Source organism: Pristiophorus japonicus, chromosome 1 (assembly GCF_044704955.1).
Source record: "Pristiophorus japonicus isolate sPriJap1 chromosome 1, sPriJap1.hap1, whole genome shotgun sequence".
In the NCBI taxonomy this organism is placed as follows: Eukaryota; Metazoa; Chordata; class Chondrichthyes; family Pristiophoridae; genus Pristiophorus; species Pristiophorus japonicus.
In genome coordinates, this window is record NC_091977.1 from 52156281 (window position 1) to 52177989 (window position 21709).

The window sequence follows — 21709 nt, forward strand, 5'->3', positions numbered from 1 at the left end:
CTGCTCCATTTCTCCATTCCAATTACTAATCCATTCAGTACTCAATTAAAATGTGTCAATTAACTTATATTATTGTAAATATTTTAAAATAATGTAATTTTTCTACTGCAGCATATGTTATATTTAAAGTAAGTTAAAATAAGTTATACTACTTCTGGAAAAGCATTCTTAGTGTAATATATATATATATATATATATATCTATATTTGTGCTGAAATCTTACCGAGTATTTGATTCTTTCCCATTCTCTACACAATTGAATCTATATTCAGTTGTATTCTAAAATTCCTTTGCCATCAATATGATGGCCAATTAAATAAATAAATGTAAATAAAGGCTGCTGCAAGTAGTGAAAAAAATGTTTGGTTATTTCTTGGAAAATTGAGAGTTCTACAATCCAGAGGCCCAGAATTTGTGGTCAATGACGAAGCAAAAGCGTTCGCTGCTGACCCCGAAGAAAGCTGCCCATAAAGATCTCACGATCTCTGTCGAGAAGTTTGACTTTTTTGAAGCGTAAGTGATTTCAGTACAATATAGTGGGGATTCCATAGCACGAACTGCTGTAACGTCAACAAGCTGTCTAAGCAGCCAATCACATTGCAGAATTCTCACAGACAGGGAAGTAGAAATTGAGAACCTGCTATAATCCTGACATTTTAAAAATGATACAGAGCACAAAACAAAGATTGGTGCTCTCACATGGGGATAAGGTGAAACCTGAAATATGAACGAACTTAAAAAAAATTTTTTTTTAAAGGTTTCTTAAAAATTGTAATTTTCATCATAATGGAGAAATTTGACACTCCACAAAATTAAACTTAGTTATCAGGGCAATAACATTTGTTTAGCAGTCAATATGCTGTTAAAACTCCAGTTACACTTAATCCAACAAGGCCTAACCTTTAATGGAGTATTTAACTGCAGAAAAGCATCACTTTCACTGATTCCCCTGATTACACTGATTGCCGGCTATGGGGAAGAAAGCACAATGCAGCCAGTTTTGAAGCAATGACTGACTGACTGCAACTTCAGGATTTTCGCGATTAGGTGCTTATGTGCTACATCCTGAAGTTGCCGTCAGTTAGTTCGCTGTTATTACCTTCTGTAAATTCCGGCCCAGAATGTTTACCAAAATGTACTTTCTTAAAACTACAAATACAGATCAGTATAGAGAGTTTAAACTAGGTTTCAACATAGGGTGAAGAATTTTTTGTTTTGTTATTTGTAACAAAATCATAAAGAGTGCATTTGTAGTTGTGGTTGCTCTTTGTAGCAAAATTGTAAACAGAAAAAATCTTCCCCAATAAATATAACTCCAGGCAGTCCTAACTGTTTTTACACCAGTGCTAACAGTGAAAGACAACTCAGGTATACAAATGACTGTGGCTCATGCTTCTTTTCAAGGAGAGAGGGAAAATTAGACTGCCAAAAGTGCTAGAATCACTCCATATCACCATCGATAATATGGAATTGGAAGAGGTAAAAGAGCAGGTCACCAAGATGTCTCTTTGGTAACCACATAATGGAAAGGAATGAGAGAAAATTAACAAAAATACTTGAAAGTGGCAAGAACTAATCATTCTGTAGTAATATTGAATATTAGGTCTAGGTCATTATTAGACTCAGATTCTAAAGCTGGATTCCAACCATGCCCAATTTTCAGGAATCCAATATTGGATTCAAGATATTTTTGAAAAGTTGGTGCATTAATATTGTTTAAGTATCTTTAGCATACTTGTAAATGTGATGAAATAATGTTTACTAATTGTGCTAATGACTTTGAGTGACATCTAACAGTAGTGAAGCAGGTTAATAAGGCCATTTTTAAAAAGCAAACAGAATTGAAAAGCAGAGACGTTATGTTAAACTTGTATAGAACCTTGGTTAGACCACACTTTGAGTCCTGTGCACAGTTATGGTCTCTATTATAAGAAGGATACAGAGGCACTGGAGAATGTGCAAAAACAGTTTACAAGGATGATACCAGAACTGGGAGGTTATACCTATCAGAAACAGCTGAACAGGCTGGGGCTCTTTTCTCTAGAAAAGAGTTATCATGGGCGACTTTAATCTACATATTGATTGGGCTAACCAAACTGGTAGCAATGCGGTGGAGGAGGATTTCCTGGAGTGTATTAAGGATGGTTTCCAAGACCAATATGTCGAGGAACCAACTAGAGGGCTGGTCATCCTAGACTGGGTGATGTGTAATGAGAAAGGACTAATTAGCAATCTTGTTGTGCGAGGCCCCATGGGGAAGAGTGACCATAATATGGTAGAATTCTTTATTAAGGTGGAGAGTGACATAGTTAATTCAGAGACTAGGGTCCTGAACTTAAGGAAAGGTAACTTCGATGGTATGAGCCGTGAATTGGCTAGAATAGACTGCCGAGTGATACTTAAAGGGTTGACGGCGGATAGGCAATGGCAAACATTTAAAGATCACATGGATGAACTTCAACAATTGTACATCGCTGTCTGGAGTAAAAATAAAACGGGAAAGGTGGCTCAACCGTGGGTAACAAGGGAAATTAAGGATACTGTTAAATCCAAGGAAGAGGCGTATAAATTGGCCAGAAAAAGCAGCAAACCTGAGGACTGGGAGAATTTTGTAATACAGCGGAGGAGGGCAAAGGGTTTAATTAGGAGGGGGAAAATAGAGTAGGAGAGGAAGCTTGCTGGCAACATAAAAACTGACTGCAAAAGCTTCTATAGATATGTGAAGAGAAAAAGATTAGTGAAAACAAATGTAGGTCCCTTGCAGTCAAATTCAGGTGAATTTATAATGGGGAACAAAGAAATGGCGGACCAGTTAAAGAAATAATTTGGTTCTGTCTTCACGAAGGAAGACACAAATAACCTTCCGGAAATACTAGGGGACCGAGGATCTAGTGAGAAGGAGGAATTGAAGGAAATCCTTATTAGGCGGGAAATTGTGTTAGGGAAATTGATGGGATTGAAGGCTGATAAATCCCCGGGGCCTGATAGTCTGCATCCCAGAGTACTTAAGGAAGTAGCCCTAGAAATAGTGGATGCATTGGTGATCATTTTCCAACAGTCCATCGACTCTGGATCAGTTCCTATAGACTGGAGGGTAGCTAATGTAACACCACTTTTTAACAAAGGAGGGAGAGAGAAAACGGGTAATTATAGACCGGTTAGCCTGACATCAGTAGTGGGGAAAATGTTGGAATCAGTTATTAAGGATGAAATAGTAGCACATTTGGAAAGCAGTGACAGGATCGGTCCAAGTTAGCATGGATTTATGAAAGGGAAATCCTACTTGACAAATCTTCTAGAATTTTTTGAGGATGTAACTGGTAGAGTGGACAAGAGAGAACCAGTGGATGTGGTGTATTTGGACTTTCAAAAGACTTTTGACAAGGTCCCACACAAGAGATTGGTGTGCAAAAGTAAAGAACATGGTATTGGGGGTAATGTATTGACGTGGATAGCGAACTGGTTGCCAGACAGGAAGCAGAGAGTCGGGATAAACGGGTCCTTTTCAGAATGGCAGGCAATGACTAGTGGAGTGCCGCAGGGCTCAGTGCTGGGACCCCAGCTATTTATAATATACATTCATGATTTGGATGAAGGAATTGAGTGTAATATCGGCAGGTTTGCAGATGACATTAAACTGGGTGGCGGTGTGAGCTGTGTGGAGGATGCTAAATGGCTGCAAGGTGACTTGGACAGGTTAATTGAGTGGGCAAACGCGTGGCAGATGCAGTATAATGTGGATAAATGTGAGGTTATCCACTTTGGTGGCAAAAACACGAAGGCAGAATATTATCTGAATGGCGGCAGATTAGGAAAAGGGGAGGTGCAACAAGACCTGGGTGTCATGGTACATCAGTCATTGAAAGTTGGCATGCAGGTACAGCAGGCGAAGAAGAAGGCAAATGGTATGTTGGCCTTCATAGCTAAGGGTTTTGAGTATAGGAGCAGGGAGGTCTTACTGCAGTTGTACAGGGCCTTGGTGAGACAACACCTGGAATATTGTGTTCAGTTTTGGTCTCCTAATCTGAGGAAGGGCGTTCTTGCTATTGAGGGAGTGCAGCGAAGGTTCACCAGACTGATTCCCGGGACTGATTCATATGGCAGGACTGACATATGAGGAGAGACTGGATCGACTGGGCCTGTATTCACTGGAGTTTAGAAGGATGAGAGGGGATCTCATAGAAACATATAAAATTCTGACGGGACTGGACAGGTTAGATGGAGGAAGAATGTTCCCGATGTTTGGGAAGTCCAGAACCAGGGGACATAGTCTAAGGATAAGGGGTAAGCCTTTAGGACTGAGATGAGGAAAAACTTCTTCACTCAGAGAGTTGTTAACCTGTGGAATTCCCTACCGCAGAGAGTTGTTGATGCCAGATCATTGGATATATTCAAGAGAGAGTTAGATATGGCCCTTACGGCTAAAGGAATCAAGGGGTATAGAGAGAAAGCAGGAAAAGGCTACTGAGGTGGATGATCAGCCATGATCTTATTGAATGGTGGTGCAGGCTTGAAGGGCCGAATGGCCTACTCCTGCACCTATTTTCTTTGTTTCTAAGACGCGGGGGGGGGGGGCGGGTGGCGGTGGTGACCTGATAGAGGTTATTAAGATTATGAAGGTGTTTGATAGGTTAAACGCAGAGAAGACGTTTCCACTTGTGGGGAAGACTAGAACTAGAGGCCATCAATATAAGTAGTCATTAATAAATCCAATAGGGAATTCACAAGAAATGTCTTTACCCAGAGAGAGGATGGAATGTGGAACTCGCTACCACAAAGATTAGATGATGCATTTAGGGAAAGCTAGATAAATAGATTGGTGAGCTACCGGTGCAAATAGCCATGTGGTTTTTGGTTAGCTACAGATGCAAATAGCCACATGGGATTATGATGTTGTGGTGATAACGGAGACCTGGCTCAAAAAAGGGCAGGATTAGGTACTAATATTCCTGGATATAAGGTGTTCAGAAAAGATAGGGAAGGAAAGAAAGGAGTTGGGGTGGCAGTATAGATTAAGGAGAATATTACAGTGATGGAGAGAGAGGATGTCCTGGAGGGGGTCAAGGACAGAATCTATTTAGTTAGAGTTAAGAAACAATAGGGGTGCCATTACACTACTAAGTGTACTCTGTAGGCTACCAACTAGTGGGAAGGATATAGAGGAGGAAATTTGCAGAGAAATTACAGAAAGGTGCAAGAACTATAGAGTAGTAACAATGGGGTACTTCAACCATCCTAATATAGACTGGGATAGTAATAGTGTAAAGGGCAGAGAGGGGGAAGAGTGTGTCAGGAGAACTTTCTTGATCAATACATTTCCGGCCCAACAAGGAAGGAGGCATTGCTGGATCTGGTTCTGGGGAATGAGGTGGGTCAAGTGGCGCAAGTGTCAGTAGGGGAACATTTAGGGAACAGTGATCATAGTATCATAAGATTAGCTATGAAAAAGAACAGGGAGCAATCTAGAGTAAAAATATTTAATTGGAGGAAGGCCAATTTCAGTGGGTTGAGAATGGATCAGGCAAAACTATAATCGAACAATGGGCTGGCTTTAAAGAGGAGATGGTTAGGCTATAGTCGACGTACACTCCCATGCAGGGGAAGTGTAGGGCAACCAAAGTCAGAGGTCCCTGGATGATGAAAGATATAGAAAGTAAAATGAAGCAGAAATGGGGGGTGTATGACATGTGTTAAGTTGAGAATACAAGTGAGAACCAGGCTGAATATAGAAAGTTCAGAAGGGAAGTGCAAAATTAAATCAGAGAGGCAAAGAGAGTATGACAATAGATTGGCAGCTAACATAAAAGGGAATCCAAAAGTCTTCTATAGGCATATAAATAGTAAACGGGTAGTAAGAGGAGAGGTGGGGCTGATTGGGGATCAAAAAGGAGACCTACGCATGGAGGCAGAAGGCATGGCTGAAGTATTAAATGAGTATTTTTCATCTGTCTTTACCAAGGAATAAGATGCTGCCAAAAATCATAGTGAAAGAGGAGGTAATTGAGATACTGGATGGGATTAAAAATTGATAACGACCAAGTACTGGAAAGACTGGCTGTACTTAAAGTAGATAAGTCACCGGTACTGGATGGGATGCATCCTAGGATGCTAAGGGAAGTAAAGGTGGAAATTGCGTAGGTACTGGACATAATTGTTCAATCCTCCTTAGATACGGGGGTGGTGTCAAAGGACTGGAGAATTGCAAATGTTACACCCTTGTTCAATAAAGGGTGTAAGGTTAAACCCAGCAACTAGTCAGTGTAACCTTGGTAGTGGAGAAGTTTTTAGAAACGATAATCCGGGGCAAAATTAACAGCCACTTGGACAAATGTGGATTAATTAAGGGAAGCCAGCGCGGATTTGTTAAAGGCAAATCGTGTTTAACTAACTTGATTGAGTTTTTTGATGAGGTAATAGAGAGGAGTTAATGAGGGCAAAGCGGTTGATGTGGTGTACCCGAAGGAAAAAAATTGTAGGGCTATGGGGGAAAGGATGTGGTAATGCTACTAGCTGAAGTGCTCTTGCAGAGAGCTGCACAGGCTGAATGGCTTCCTTCTGTGCTGTAACCATTCTATGATTCTATGAGGGAGAAAGGAATAGATTATGCTGATAGGGTTAGATGAAGAGAGGTGGGAGGAGGATTATGTGGAATATAAACACTGGCATGGACCAGTTGGGCCGAATGGTTTGTTTGCTGTACATTCTATATAAGTGTATGCACTGACAAATCATCAATGCATCAGGAACTTTCCCCTTTTTAAAAATTACGTCCTTTGATTCTATGATGTGTTTTAACTGTCCATTGGACACTTGGTTGCATGGCTAGATCGAACAATAATTGGAACCTTGTTTGAATTACTTAGGTTGCCTAAATCTGTTGTACTGAACTCAAATCAAGGATGAGTTTACATTAGTTTTAAACGCGAATAATAGTTTTGAGCAGGTTTATGTTGATGAATCTCATCTGTTTTAAAGTTTTCAGTGTAAGGAGGTTGGAACTGCAGGATCAGTGTGATCTGCTGATTCTGATATATCACAGTTTCTGTTTTGCTCACAAGTTAAAAGTAAGAAAGAACTTGCATTTATATAGTGCCTTTCATATCCACAGAATGTCCCAAAGTGCTTTAAAGCCAATAAATTGCTTTTGAAGTGTAATAACTGTTTTGTCGACCAATGCAGCAGCCAATTTCCACACAGCAAGGTCCCACAAATACAAGTGAGATAAACAACCAAATAATCTGTTTTTGTGAGTATTGATTGAGGGATGAACACCAGCAGAACTTCACTTCAAATAGTATCACATGCTATTTTACATCCATGTGAACAGGCTTATGGGGCCTCAGTTTAACATATCTAAAAGATGGTACCTCCAACAATACTTAGTACTGCTCTGAAGTATCAACCTAGACCGTGTTGAAGTCCTGGAGTGGGTTTTGAGGCTACAACTGTTGGACTTCGAGGTGATTGTGCTACCACTGGGCCAAGCTAATACAATAAACATTTGATTTTGAGACTAGCAACTTTGCCAGTAGTTGGCAAGTCAAAATTATACATTATTTAAAGGGATAGAAATAATCATGATACAGTTCTCAATAAGGATTTCACAACACTGTTGCTACACTTTCAGGATAGTCCAACAATATTTTTGGTACAGAATTTCTCAATATTCAGCTTTAGCTAATTTTAAAATGCAGTAACTACATCACAATAATTAATTCTCTGATGTGGGTATTATCATGCATCAAGGATGAGGACAGTCACCCTTAGAGAAAACCATTGTCAATAAAAATTGATGCAAAACAAAATGAATCCCTTGATTAAAGTAATACATTGTGGCCTCTGCTATACATTTTCTGTGTTCTAAAATACAGAGAAGTTGGAATAGTTGCAAAGTTCCTTTTAATATTAATATTCAATAGTTCACTCCCTTTGAATTAGATGCTTGTCATGTCCACTTAGATAAATATTTTCAGTCACTTTTTGTTCATGTCTACTTATGCTTATTTGGGTCTTAAATCCAAATATTTTATCTTCCTTCAGGCTGGTTTAACAACATATTTTCACCCTGGGATCAATTTGAAGAAAATTCATCACTACAGCATCAAACTGTATGAAAGCTTGGAGGAAGAGACTGGCCAGGTAAGTGGCTCCACTAACCTGTAACTTTACTTCACCATCCATTGCCAATTTGGTGTTATATCCATACTATATTGTTGAGCACTCATAACAATCTGGGACTCATCGAAAGATCAACCTGTAAATCTTAAAATAAAAACAGAAAATGCTGTAAATCTTAGACGGCTTCACTCCAGAAAAAAACTGAAAATCTTGATGGTTATAATTTGTCAACTTTAATCACAGTGGAATGACATGGTTATAGGGAAACTGTGATGTTACAGCAATTTTAGTTGCATCAGAAGCACTGAAATGGGTAGTCTTTGTGAAGTGATGTGTTTTAACTTTTTTTTAGGAGGGAGAAAGTCTGGTAGAGTTATGTGCTTTTTTAAACTCAAGAGCTAAAATAGAAAATGAGGTTAGAATCAGTAAAAATTAGAAGAAATGTCAGGCAAATAAAGTACATTTGCAGCAAGCAAGTAACAGGTGTGGAGGAAGTAGTAAAGGAAATAGAAAAATAAGGCGATCACTGATTGAGGAAGGTAAAGGCACCAGGTGCGGATGGACATCATACAAGAATAATTAAAGAAGTCACCAGCAAGATCAATCACATTCTTGCCACCAACATTAGAAACAGTAGTGCTCACAAATTGGAAAATCGTTAAAATAACACCAATATTTAGAAAAGAGCATAGGTATGATTAAGGAAATCAGAGGCCTTGAAGCCTTCCATCAGTTATGGGTAAGCCTTCAATATGGCGGGCAGGAAGTGCATGCTCATTTCAAGCTGGAAATGTGGCACCCGCCATATTGGATCAGGGTTCTCCATAGGCATCCAGAGTCCATGCCAGAACTATGGAAAAAAAGAATAAGTTATTCAAATTAGGGTCCTGCGCATCTTGGAGGACCCTTTTTTGATTCTGTTATGCCCCAATGCTTGACTTGCCACGTGCTAAACTCGTCTGCAACTTGTGGGGTTAACAGGCAGGAAGGATCCTTCACCAGCGCTACCTAGAGCAATTATGGAGTATTTACAGGTTCATTGCTGGTTTGTCATTTCAGGCTGCAAGTTAACTTCTGGGTGATTTTTGGTGTGTTTTAGGATTCTGAAAAGTTCAGTTTGTCTGATGAGAAGAGGATTTTGCTGGTGTTTTACTATTGCTGGCTGCCTTATAAATAGTTTGACTGTAGTCACGGGCCGTCTCTGGGCTGCCTCCAGGGCTGGAGGAGGAGAGGGAGCAGCAAGGAAGACAGCAAAGCGCAGGAGCAGCTGCCATAAGAGAGAAGAGGAGAAGGACACTGCGCAGGAGGCCATATCCTCCTTCGTATCTTGTGAACTCACAACCAAGCTGACATCATATAGACTGCCACACGGGATTCTACTAGCCCTGAAGGACAGTTCATTTAAAGAGATAATGCAGTTCTTGTTATTATGCACTCATAAAGGGGAAACCCATTGTCTATGCCACTCACAGGGCAGAATTATAACTTTGGTCGATGGCATAAAACAGAAAAAATCGGATTGGCTGCACGTTATACACCACTCCCAGTTCTCCTGTATAGCTTGCCTGAGAGAGCATTGGCCACCTTTTATATGCAGTGCTGAGGTGGTGAGCACCACTGCCATTTTATTGAGTTCAGCGCCCCAAAACAGACTATAATTTGTACGATAATCTAAATCTGTATATGCTAATGGTAGGTTATTGTTTATAAAAATGTATGAGACACCATTCTAGAAACATAGAAACAAGAAAATAGGTGCAGGAGTAGGTCATTCGGCCCTTTGAGCCTGCACCACCATTCAATAAGATCATGGCTGATCATTCACCTCAGTACCCCTTTCCTGCTTTCTGTCTATACCCCTTGATCCCTTTAGCAGTTAGAGCCATATCTAACTCCCTCTTGAATATATCCAATGAACTGGCATCAACAACACTCATGCGTTAAGGAATTCCACAGGTTAACAGTTCTCTGAGTGAAGAAGTTTCTCCTCATCTCGGTCCTAAATGGCTTACCCCTTATCCTTAGACTGTGTCCCCTGGTTCTGGACTTCCCCAACATCAGGAACATTCTTCCTGCATCTAACCTGTCCAGTCCCGTCGGAATTGTATATGTTTCGATGAGATCCCCTCTCATCCTTCTAAATTCTAGTGAATACAGGCCCAATCGATCCAGTCTCTCCTCATATGTCAGTCCTGCCATCCCGGGAATCAGGCTTAGGAACATGAGTCAAATTTGTCAGAAAAACTTTTAAATACTTCAGTGTCAATTTTAACTCAATGGGAATTAAGCGCGGGGGGGGGGGGGGGGGTGGGTGCGCGGAGGGCGGAGGCTGAGACGAGTGGCAAACCGTCCTGGCCTCGGCAGTGTGCGGCCAGGTGATTTTTACTCCTGGGCATCATTTGCATGCCCCTGGTTAATTGCACACTTGAAACAGGTGGGAAGCAGCAGCTGGGGTGGGAGCAGCATGTCGGGTGACAGGAGGTCATCAGCGGGGACTGAAGAAACGGTAGATATGACGTGGTAAGGGGGCGGGGGTTTAGAGTTCCTTAGCTGAATTTATCCCTCAAAGCCTGCCCTTTCTTCCCTGAGAGGAATGTAAAACAATTGGTGGTCATTTTACTTGGGCTCGATTGAGGTTGTACCTCTTCACTGGAGTTAGCGCAATCCCCTGGATTTGGGACGGGGTCAGCGACAGGACAAAGTGGTGAGTGGAGGTCCCACCCCGTCACACTTCTGCCTCTCAAAAGGATCCATGGAATTTCTAGCCTTCAAGCATCTCTATTTGTGTGATCTTATACATGAGCATTTGCTTCAGTGTTGCTGCCAGTTCTCTGAATTCATCATAAGCCAGGCAGATTCAGACCAGCCCTCACATGCTGCAGAAGCAGTGGAAGAGTTTCACAAAGTATCAACGTGCCTTTACAGTCTACCATTCCCAAATTGGTATTACAACAACAACAGCAACTTGTATTTATATAGCGCCTTTAACATAGTGAAACGTCCCAAGGCTCTTCACAGGAGTATTATGAGATTAAAAAATTTGGCACCAAGTCGCATAGGTAGAAATTAGCGCAGGTGACCAAAAAGTTGGTCAAAGAGGTATGCTTTAAGGAGTGTCGTGAAAGAGGAAAGCGAGGTAGCGAGGCGGAGAGGTTTAGGCCGGGAGTTCCAGAGCTAGGGGCCTAGACAACAGAAAGCACGGCCACCAATGGTTGCGCGATTATAATCAGGGTGCTCAAGAGGGCAGAATTAGAGGAGCGCAGACATCTCGGGGGTTGTGGGGCTGGATGAGATTACAGAGATAGGGAGGGGCGAGGTCATGGAAGGATTTGAAAATAAGGATGAGAATTTTGAAATCGAGGCGTTGCTTAACTGGAAGCCAATGCAGGTCAGCAAGCACAGGGGTGATGGGTACGGAAGGAGCGTACAACAAATCAAGCACCCCAACCACCCGTACTTCCAACCACCATCTGCCCCACCTGTGACAGAAACTGTAGATCCCGCATTGGTCTCATCAGCCACCTTAGAACTCATTTTAGTATGGAAGCAAGTCATTCTCGACTCTGGGGGACTGCTTAAGAAGAGAAGATGGGTGAGCGGGACTTGGTGCGAGTTAGGACATGGATCACCTCTAGTTTACGTAGGGTAGAATGTGGGAAGCCAGCCAGGAGTGCATTGGAATAGTCAGGTCTAGATGTAATAAAGGCATGGATGAATGAGCTGAGACAAGGGCAGAGACGGGTGATGTTACGGAGGTGGAAATAGGAGACCTCGGTTAGACTAAGGTGATAATATATACGTGGGATCATGTGTGTCTTTAGGATTTTGAACTTCTGAGTTGGCTTAAGCTCGACTTCCTTCAGACTCGCTATCCACGTACTGAGTTTTACTGACCACTTGAATTACCGTGAAACATAAAACCAATCCTGGAAATCATTCTGTTGTGACTTTGGAGATGCAGGATTCTTTGAGCTTGTTTTGCACATGGAATATCAGAATGGTTGCCTCTGACAGTGTAAACTAATAATAATAGAACTGCTGAAGAAAGCATTTGTTACATTTGAAGCATGTAAATTCCCATCTAGTTTTGTGGGGACTTTTGTTTGTTAGAAAAGTTTTGTTAATAGTCTCCTCAAAACATTTGCGACGTAGCAGAATTAACCACTGAGCCATTCTTAGTTATTGCTTTGGTAACATTTCCACAGGCAGTTGGTTTTCATCAACCTGGTAGTATTCGAATTGCTACCATCCCTACCCGAGTGGATGAATTTCATTACCAGATGACCCGGACACATTGGAATGTGACAAAGCAGTTTGTGATTGGTCCAGAGGAGGTGCAGGAACTCTTCCCCCTGATAAATATTGACAAGGTAAACGATACTTGGTTCACTTCATATTAGTCTACCATTTTGCTGACGTAGCATTTATTTTCTGTTACCCTTTTACCTTGAACTATTTAAGTTATGTAACCAGTTTGGAGATTATTGCCAATATGTAGAAAAGCTTTACTTAGAACTATCAATGCCCTATTTTCTAGAACGTCTTTCATCAACCCTTTCAGTTGTCATCTTTTGCGTCAATTACATTTTTTTAAAGTTACGATATGTTAATATTTAATACAGATGTTGGCTGAATGATAAGTAATGAGTATCTTCCAATTAGGCAGAATTCTCTTGTATGATCAGTTTTATTTTGCTCATAAGCCATGTACAGCACATCCAGATTTTGGAAAGCCAATCTTGTGTACCAATCTTTTTTCAAAGGGAATTTTGCCAGCTTATTTTCATTCAACTGTCCAAGACTTTCTTAAATATTTCTTCACAGTTGCTAATGTGTTTAATAAATTATTGCCCTTTGCACTGCATTCGAAATGTTTTTTTGTATATTTATTTCTATAATGTTTAACTTAATTTGAATGAATTTTAAGAGGGACCAAAATTGTGAGTTTTGTCTGTGGAGGGCCAGATTTTAGGGCAGAACCCAGATCTGCTCTATTTACACTGTTGTGTATAGAAGAACTCCATGTGGCTGATTACTGTGAGCTAAACTTAGTGTGACCTTAGTCTTCTTTATTACAACTCCAGAGTGCCTAAACAACATAGCAGCCAACCTTTTATACTGGCCCTGCATGTGTGTGCAGGTGACCATTAGGACTCCAACAGTCGCGTCCTCTGGTGGCAAGTATTGCATAGTTACATTCATAACATCACTCCCCCCCCAAAGTCTTCGGTACAAGTTATTTACAAGTTGAGGCGATCCGGAGCCCTTTGCTCCCTGGTTGATCATCTAAGTTCAAACCCTGGAGTGTGTGAGTTGGTCGGACCATTGCTGCACTGCACCACGGCTAGTCTGACCGGACTGTCAGGAACGGTGGGTTCATCCTCGTGATTGACAGCGAGGTCGATTGCTGGTTGGGTGAATGTTGGTGGATCGTCGATGGTGATGTCCTCTTCAAGTTGTCAGTAAATCGCAATTTGGTCTGATCGGAATGCTTTCTGCACGTTTGGCCATTTAACAGTGCCAGCAACCCACTTGGGACCATGACTGTAATTCAGGACAAACACAGGGTCGTGAACATCAGTGTCACGTGAAACAGCCACGCGATCGTGGTACATGTTCTGCCGGTGTCGCCAGGTTTCCACGTGATCATTAAGATCCGGGTGGACTAGGGAGAGCCTGGTTTTGAGGGCTCTATTCATTAACAATTCTGCTGGGGGAAACCCCAGTGAGCGAGAGGGGTTACGTCCGGTAACTGAGCAGAATGCAAGACAAGCGGGTCTGCAGGGAGCCGTCCATCAAGCGTTTTATGCTCTGCTTGATTGTTTGGACAGCCCATTCCATTAGACGTGCGCTTAAACGGAGCAGACCTGACATGCTTGATGCCATTGTGGATCATAAACTCATTGAATTCCGAGCTGGTGAAACACAGTCCATTGTCGCTGACAAGGACGTCGGGCAAACCATGGGTGGTGATCATGGCCCGGAGGCTTTTAATGGTGGCTGTGGATGTGCTGGACGACATGATTACGCATTTAATCCATTTGGAGTAAGCGTCCACAACTACTAAAAACCTCTTTCCTAGAAAGAGGCTGGCAAAATCTATGTGGATCCTGGACCATGGTTTGGAGGGCCTTGACCACAGACTCAGTGGAGCCTCCCCTGGTGCATTGCCCAGTTGCAAGCAAGTGTTGCACTGATGCACGCATGACTCCAAGTCTGAGTCAATGCCGGGCCACCAAACATGCGACCTGGCAATTGCCTTCATCATGACTATGCCTGGGTGAGTACTGTGTAGGTCGTGTATAAACATTTCCCTGACTTTTTTTGGCAAAACCACGCGATTACCCCATAAGAGACAATCCGACTAGATGGATATTTCATCTTTGCGTCGGTAAAACGGCTTAATTTCATCTTGCATTTCCCCGGGAACGGCCAACCTCTTCCCATTTAGGACGCAACTCTTTACTAATGATAGCACAGGATCCTGGCTGGTCCAGGTCCTGATCTGGCGAGCTGTGATGGATGACCCCCTCGCTCTCAACAGCATCCATGACCACTAGCAAGTCTGCAGGCTGCGCCATTTCAACCTCAGTGGTGGGTAATGGTAGCCGGCTGAGAGCATCGGCATAGTTTTCAGTGCCTGGTCTGTGGCGGATAACATAGTCATAAGCTGATAATGTTAGTGCCCATCTTTGGATGCGGAACGAAGCATTGGTGTTTATACCTTTGCTCTCTGAAAACTGCGAAATGAGCGGCTTGTGGTCAGTTTCAAGCTCAAACCGAAGTCCAAATAGGTATTGATGCATTTTCTTAACCCCATATACACATGCTAACGCCTCTTTCTCGACCATACTATAGACTCTCTCAGCCTTAGACAGACTTCTAGACACATGTGCAACCGGTTGGAGGTTGCCCGATACATTGGCTTGCTGTAGCACACAGCCGACCCCGTACAATGAGGTGTCACAAGCTAGCACTAAATGTTTACATGGGTCATAGTGTACAAGTAACTTATTTGAACATAGCAGGTTCCTGGCCTTCTCAAAGGCTGTATCTTGAGATTTGCCCCAAACCCAGTCGTCACCCTTACGTAGCAACATGTGCAAAGGCTCTAACAACGTGCTCAACCCTGGTAGAAAGTTACCAAAATAGTTGAGGAGTCCCAGGAATGATCGCAGCTCCGTCACATTCTGTGGTCTGGGTGCATCCTTGATGGCCTCTGTCTTTGAGTCCGTGGTCCTGATGCTGTCTGCTGCAATCTTTCTCCCCAATAATTCGACTTCTGGCACCAGGAAAAGAAGCTTGCAGCATTTCAGCCTGAGTCCCACTCTGTCTAGGCGACTTAGAACCTCTTCCAGGTTGTGTCGGTGTTCGATGGTGTCACAACCAGTGATCAGGATGTTGTCTTGAAACACAACGCTGCGTGGAACAGATTTCAGCAAACTCTCCATGTTTCTCTGGAAAATGGCTGCAGCCGAGCGAATCCCGAAAGGGCACCTGTGGTATATAAACAGCCCTTTGTGTGTGTTGACGCATGTCAGTCTTTTTGAAGATTCAGCCAGCTCCTGTGTCGTGTAGGCCGAGGTTAGGCCTCCCCCCGCTAACGTTGCGAACAGGTCATCTGCCCTGGGCAGCAGGTACTGGTCCTGTAGTGAGACTCGGTTAATCGTTACCTTCTGGTCTCTGCAGATTCTGACCGTGCCATCGCTTTTCAACACCGGAACAATTGGACTGGCCCACTCTTTGAACTCGACTGGCGATATGATTCCTCGCGTTGGAGTCTGTCCAGTTCGATCTCGACTTTCTCTCTCATCATGTACGGAATCGCCCGAGCCTTGTGATTGGCGGGCCATGCATCGGGGCCTAGATGGATTTGTACCTTGGTGCCTGTGAAGTTGCCGATGCCTGGTTCGAATAGCGAGGGAAACTTGCTCAGCACTTAAACACGCGAGGCGTCATCCACTGAAGATGGTGCTTTGATGCCATTCCAATTCCATCTAATCTTTTCTGGCCAGCTTCTGCCGAACAGCGTTGGGCCATTGCCTGGAACAATCCACAATGATAGGTCATACACAGCTAGATCATACGATACCTTCACTGCCGCACTTCCAGTGACTGGTATGAGCTATTTGGTGTAGGTACGCAGCTTTGCATTAATCGGGCTCAGTTTGGGCCTTTGTGCTTTATTGCCCCACAGTTTCTCGAAAGCCTTCTGGCTCATTATTGACTGACTTGCACCTGTGTCCAACTCCATGGATAATGGAACTCCATTTAATTTGACTTTCAGCATTTAGGAGGGCTTTTGGTGGTGAAGGTATGTACCCCATACACTGCTTCCTCGGGTTGAGTTGCCTGTGCTGCGTGATCCGCGCCGGATTGATCATCCTCTGCCACGTGGTATGTCGCAGCACGTTTGCACATTCGCTGGAAGTGCCCCATCTTTGCGCAGCCTTTGCACACATAGTGCTTGAAGCGACATTGATGGGCCCGATGGTTACCCCCGCAGCGCCAACACGGTGCTAATAGATTCACATTCACCCCCGATGGCGGACTCTGAGTCATCACAAGTCTTGCAGTCGCAGACATATAGGCCCTGCCATATGGAGTTCGGCCTGCTAGCGACGTTATTTTATGCACAGTACTTGCCGGTGAGCTTCGATGTTGAGAAGATATCTGTTTGGTGTTATCGTCCGTGGCCATGCATGCCTGGGCGATCGCGATGGCCCTGCTCAGGTCTAGTGTTTCGGCAGCCAGCAGCTTTCAAAGAATGACCTCAAGGCTGATGCCCAGCACGAAAAAGTTCCGCAGCATTTGCCCCAATGCAGCTCCAAAATCGCAAGGCCCCGCGAGGCGTCTCAGGTCGGCGACATAATCCACCACGTCCTGGCCCCCGGAGCGATGGTGTGTGTAAAAATGATATCTGGCCATGAGGATACTCTCCTTCGGCTTGAGGTGGTCCCGAACCAGCGTGCACAATTCTGTATATTCCTTCTCCATTAGTTTTGTTGGTGCGAGCAGATTCTTGATGAGGCTGTATATTTTAGGCCCACAGACGGTGAGGAGAACCGACCTGTGCTTGGCTGCGTTAGTGTCTCCTTCCAGCTCGTTGGCCACGAAGTACTGGTTGAGACGCTCGACGAAGGCTTCCCAATCATCGCCCTCTACGAATCTCTCTAATCTTGCAATGGCAGCCATGGCTGCATGAAGGTTTGTATTCTGTTACTCGTCACCAATTGTTGTGTATAAAAGAACTCCACGAGGCTGAGTACTGTGAGCTAAACTTAGTGTGACCTTAGTCTTCTTTATTACAACTCCAGAGTGCCTAAACAACATGGCAGCCAACCTTTTATACTGGCCCTGCACGTGTGTGCAGTTGACCATTAGGACTCCAACAGTCGTGCCCTCTGGTGGCAAGTATTGCATAGTTACATACATAACAAATCCCAATCTGGAGTGAGAGGGCAGCATATGCTTCTTAAACCTGTACCCCTTACATTCTGGAGAGACCTTGGGGGCCATGTCTGGGAGGCGTTCTCAGGCTGCTCCTGAAATGCTGATCAGCATTTCATCAGGTCTGGCTCCTCAAAGGCCCCAAAGAAGATGAGGAGTACAGGTAAATCAACAATAAATCACATGCCCGATTAGTTTAATGTGGCAATTATCACTTTACAACTGCAAAGAACTTAAAAATATGAACTCAAAAGAACGTTTTTTTTTTGTACAGATCGCCTTTTCAGTGGAGGCCCTGAGTAGCCCGCTCGGGAAAAAAATTGTCTTTCAACCTAGGGCCTGATAGGGGCTTCTAACTTTTTGCATTGGAACTGTACAGTGCTGTTCCAATTTTCTGACAGGAACTTGGGCCCGGCACCTCTGTTATGCCTTTACAGGCACAGGTACTCGTCTCGAATTCTAAAATGACCCTATAGCCAGGATTTGGGATAGGGTCAACGGCTTTTCCAAGCGGCGAATGTCAGTCCCATCCCAATGCACTTCTGCCAGCAGAGTGGGAACCCAGCAATTCCAAGCACTGTGTCTATTAAGATCTGAAAATAAAAACAATGTTTGCATTGCCCAAGTGAATTAAAAATTTTTTTAAATCCTAATTGTAAAGTGATGTTTATCGGTAACATATTTTAGATTGATGTGAATATGTGACATGTTTTTCACTAGGTCCTGGCTGGATTATATAACCCAGGAGATGGCCACATTGATCCTTATTCTCTCACCATGGCTTTGGCAGCTGGAGCAAGGCGCTACGGAGCTGAGTTGTATTACCCTGCCGCAGTAACAGGTCTTTCACCGAGATCTGATGGGACATGGGATGTGGAAACACTAAATGGGGCTATTCGTGCTAACCGAATTGTGAACTGTGCAGGTATGGTACTGTTTCCATATTAAAGAATAAGTATAACCTAGAATGTATTCATACAAACTGCAGTGCTTCACATTATTTTGGCACATATTTGTGTTTGTGTGCTGATCTGGCAGTAAACCAAGTTATCATGGCCCTGAAAACCTGTAGGCCAGTGATCTTGATACTCATGCTTGGATGGCACCCACCAGTGACCACCATCTCTGATTCCACTGGCGTATGTTCCTGGCAGGCACCTGCACTAAGGGTGCATCTTGGGCATCTGCCTTCCTCTGGAGGCCACAAATTGCACTGTGTGGCGCTGATTCTTCGGAAAAAGGATGAAGGTGCTCTCTCAGCCCCTTTTGTAAGGGAGGCAATATGAAAAAATGCTTATCTCTGTCTTTGGGGGTTCAGTGTTGTCTGGACCTCCAAGATGAGTCTCACAGTTGCCGTTCGGCTGTCCGGTATGCCTTTTCTCAATGGATATTGGGGGCCACCAATTCTGACCTAACCTGCTTCTAGGCCAGAGAAACGGGATCTCCCAAAATATGGAGTCCCGAGCCCTGTTCACTTTGTGTCTGTGCTCTCGTTTGAGCTGGGTGGAGATTCCACTCCAAACAAAAGTCATAGGAAACTCTGTGGGAATGCTGGGATCCTGTCCTGGGCTAATTTATGGCACTACCACTGGAGGTAATGGCAAGGATATGTTGGAAGAGCCAAGGTTTTTCAACCCTCATGTCTTGAAATTAGATATTTTGGAAGACAATTTTCAATCAAATGTTCTCTGTTGATACATCTAAGGAAGCCCTTTCATTAATTGTGACCTGAAATGTGAAAGGTGGATGAAAGAACATTTTTAGATTTTGACTTTACAGTGAGTTGTGAACAATGGCTGTTCATTGATTCACTAGCAGATTGATATAGTGAGTCATCGTTAATGGCTTAGTGATATCAATTTGCAGTGGAGCATGAGTTAATGTGTCCTTGTTAATGGGATGTTAGTATTCCTATATAAATGAATTATTCTGTAACAATTAGAATACAACCTTTCATATCTTACACCCTGGCCTTTAATTTTCATTTCAGCACAATGACACAAATGCAGTTTTCATTGATGTAAATAGTATTATCTCCAGTGCCAAAAGAAGAAATCTTTGTGTTCAGAATTAAATTGGCCATTACACAGAACTAGAGATAGAAAGCTCATCTTGTGGTGATATTAATGGCAACATAACGCCAGACAGATGTCTTTCTTGGTGGGGAAGTACTCAATTTTTGGCAGAAGGTCAGTCACGAGCAGAAACTCATTCACGGGCCAATTTTATAGATCCCGAGAATGAATATATATTTAAAAAGTTGCCATATGTGTTTTCTTTGCACTCCAGAATTATCCTGGAGCAGTAGGCAGTGCTGGCAGAGGAGAGTGAGACCCGATAACGCTTGATGGGGTCCAACCAGATTTGGTGTTTGTTGGCTAAATGTGGCAACACAAGTTGATAACGGCTTTCAGAGTGCAAACAAAGAACTAGGGTTACTTTCTAGAGGAATAGAATACAAAAGCAGGGAGGTAATGTTAAATTGTTATAGAACCTTGGGCAGACCATGCTTGGATACTGTGTGCAATTGACTAATCATGGCAATCAAACTCTATGGGCTAGAAATTGACCAACCTTGCGCCCGTTTTTTCGGCAATATTTCGGCTTTTTTGCCGGTAAAAGGTACTCAAGTAAATTGGCCAAAGTTGTGCACCGGCGGTTTTGAAATACCGCTGAAAAAAATACACCAAAAAAAATGCGAACGCTTAAAATTGGCCATTCGGCGCACCCATACTCAGGGTGAAAAAAAAGCCCGAGAAAAGCCTGCGTTGCAGCCCCAGAAACAGCAGTAGGTATGAAGACCTACAAAAAAGGTAAGTTAAAGTTTTTATTTTTTAATTCTTTTTCAGCGATTCTTTAGTTAAGTGTATAGTGAATGTTTTCTGATTTTTAAATTTTTTTTGCAATTTTTTTTTGTGTTTACTCCCCTCCCAGGGCCTGTCTTTTTGGTGGTAATAGGCCTCAGGCTAAAGTTGGCGAGGACTGCGGTTTCCACCGTGAATCCTCGTGCAATGCCTATTTTTACCGTCTGGCGCATTTTGTTGCCAATTTTACCCCTTTAACAAATCGCAGTATTTTTAACGGTATTTTTGGCGAAAAATGCTGGGGGAAAAAATGCTATCACCAAAAGACCAATTTCTAGCCCATTCAATTATTCTACAACAGACCCAGACATGAGATGAGGAAAACCCCCAGCAGTGGAAAGCATAGGTCCAAATTTATCTTTTCCTCTCGAGATGCTACTTGTCATGTCTCAAATTACTCATATACTGTATCCCAAAATATTATTTTCAAATACTAGAGAATATGGTAAAAATGAGGAGCCTTGAAATCAAGCAAAACTTTTTAACCCAAAGATTGTTGAAAAAGTTATATGGGAAGATCATTGAAATAGTTGGAATAAATGGGATCAAGAGACAATTATATGTGTTTCTGAAAAGAGCAAGGATTGCAGACTATGATGTGGGTTGTTCTATCAGAAAAGGACAGACTAGTTTGGGCTTAGTTGCCATTTCCTATTCCTAAAAATATTAACACAGAGATAAGTACAGATGAGGGTGGCCATTCAAAGGAACATAGGAACCGGAGTAGGCCAGTCAGACCCTCGAGCCTGTTCCACCGTTCAACACAGTTAGCTCTACATTGCCACCTGCATTTATCTCTGTTTCTTGAATTATTTCCTCCACTATTTTAACTAAGGACCATTCGGATATTAATCATTCTCTGTGTGAAGAAATGCCTGATGATATCATTCTTGAACTTGCCTTTTACCAGTTTATATCAATGTTTCCGTTGTGATTGCAGTTTAACTTCAAATAGCGCTACAGGCTTATTTTTTTTCTATTCCACTTAGTATTTTACACATTTCTGTAAGGTGCCTTCCCGTTCATCCTATTTCAGATTAAAGTGTACAAGTTTTTCTAATCTTTCCTCCTAAATCAATCTTCAGATACTAGAATCAGCCTTGTGGCCCTTTCAGCATCACCTCTCAAGCTTGGTTGTTACTCTTGTGCTTTGCTGATCAGAATTGTGTGACCTGGATGGTTTCAACATGATGGCCTCAGACTCTTGTACTCTTCCCAATGATGCTAAGTGAAAAGTATTTTTTATTACATTTGTGTCATGGGCAATATAAAAAAAT

General features: G+C 42.8%; 2 protein-coding genes across 3 annotated transcripts in view; one reads left to right on the top strand and one right to left on the bottom strand.

Annotated features, from left to right (window-relative positions):
• Positions 1–8236, bottom strand: part of bhmt (betaine-homocysteine methyltransferase) — a 43267-nt gene extending 35031 nt beyond the window's left edge. Inside the window, exon 1 of the mRNA XM_070879760.1 lies at positions 8158–8236. The gene's annotated coding sequence lies outside the window, so the exon portion shown is untranslated. The remainder of the gene's footprint in view (positions 1–8157) is intronic.
• Positions 1–21709, top strand: part of dmgdh (dimethylglycine dehydrogenase) — a 181276-nt gene that overhangs the window by 2364 nt on the left and 157203 nt on the right. For both annotated transcript variants that reach the window (XM_070879751.1, XM_070879752.1), the window contains exons 3-5: positions 8041–8139; positions 12324–12488; positions 18289–18493. In XM_070879751.1, coding sequence (XP_070735852.1) covers positions 8041–8139; positions 12324–12488; positions 18289–18493 — 469 coding nt within the window. The remainder of the gene's footprint in view (positions 1–8040; positions 8140–12323; positions 12489–18288; positions 18494–21709) is intronic.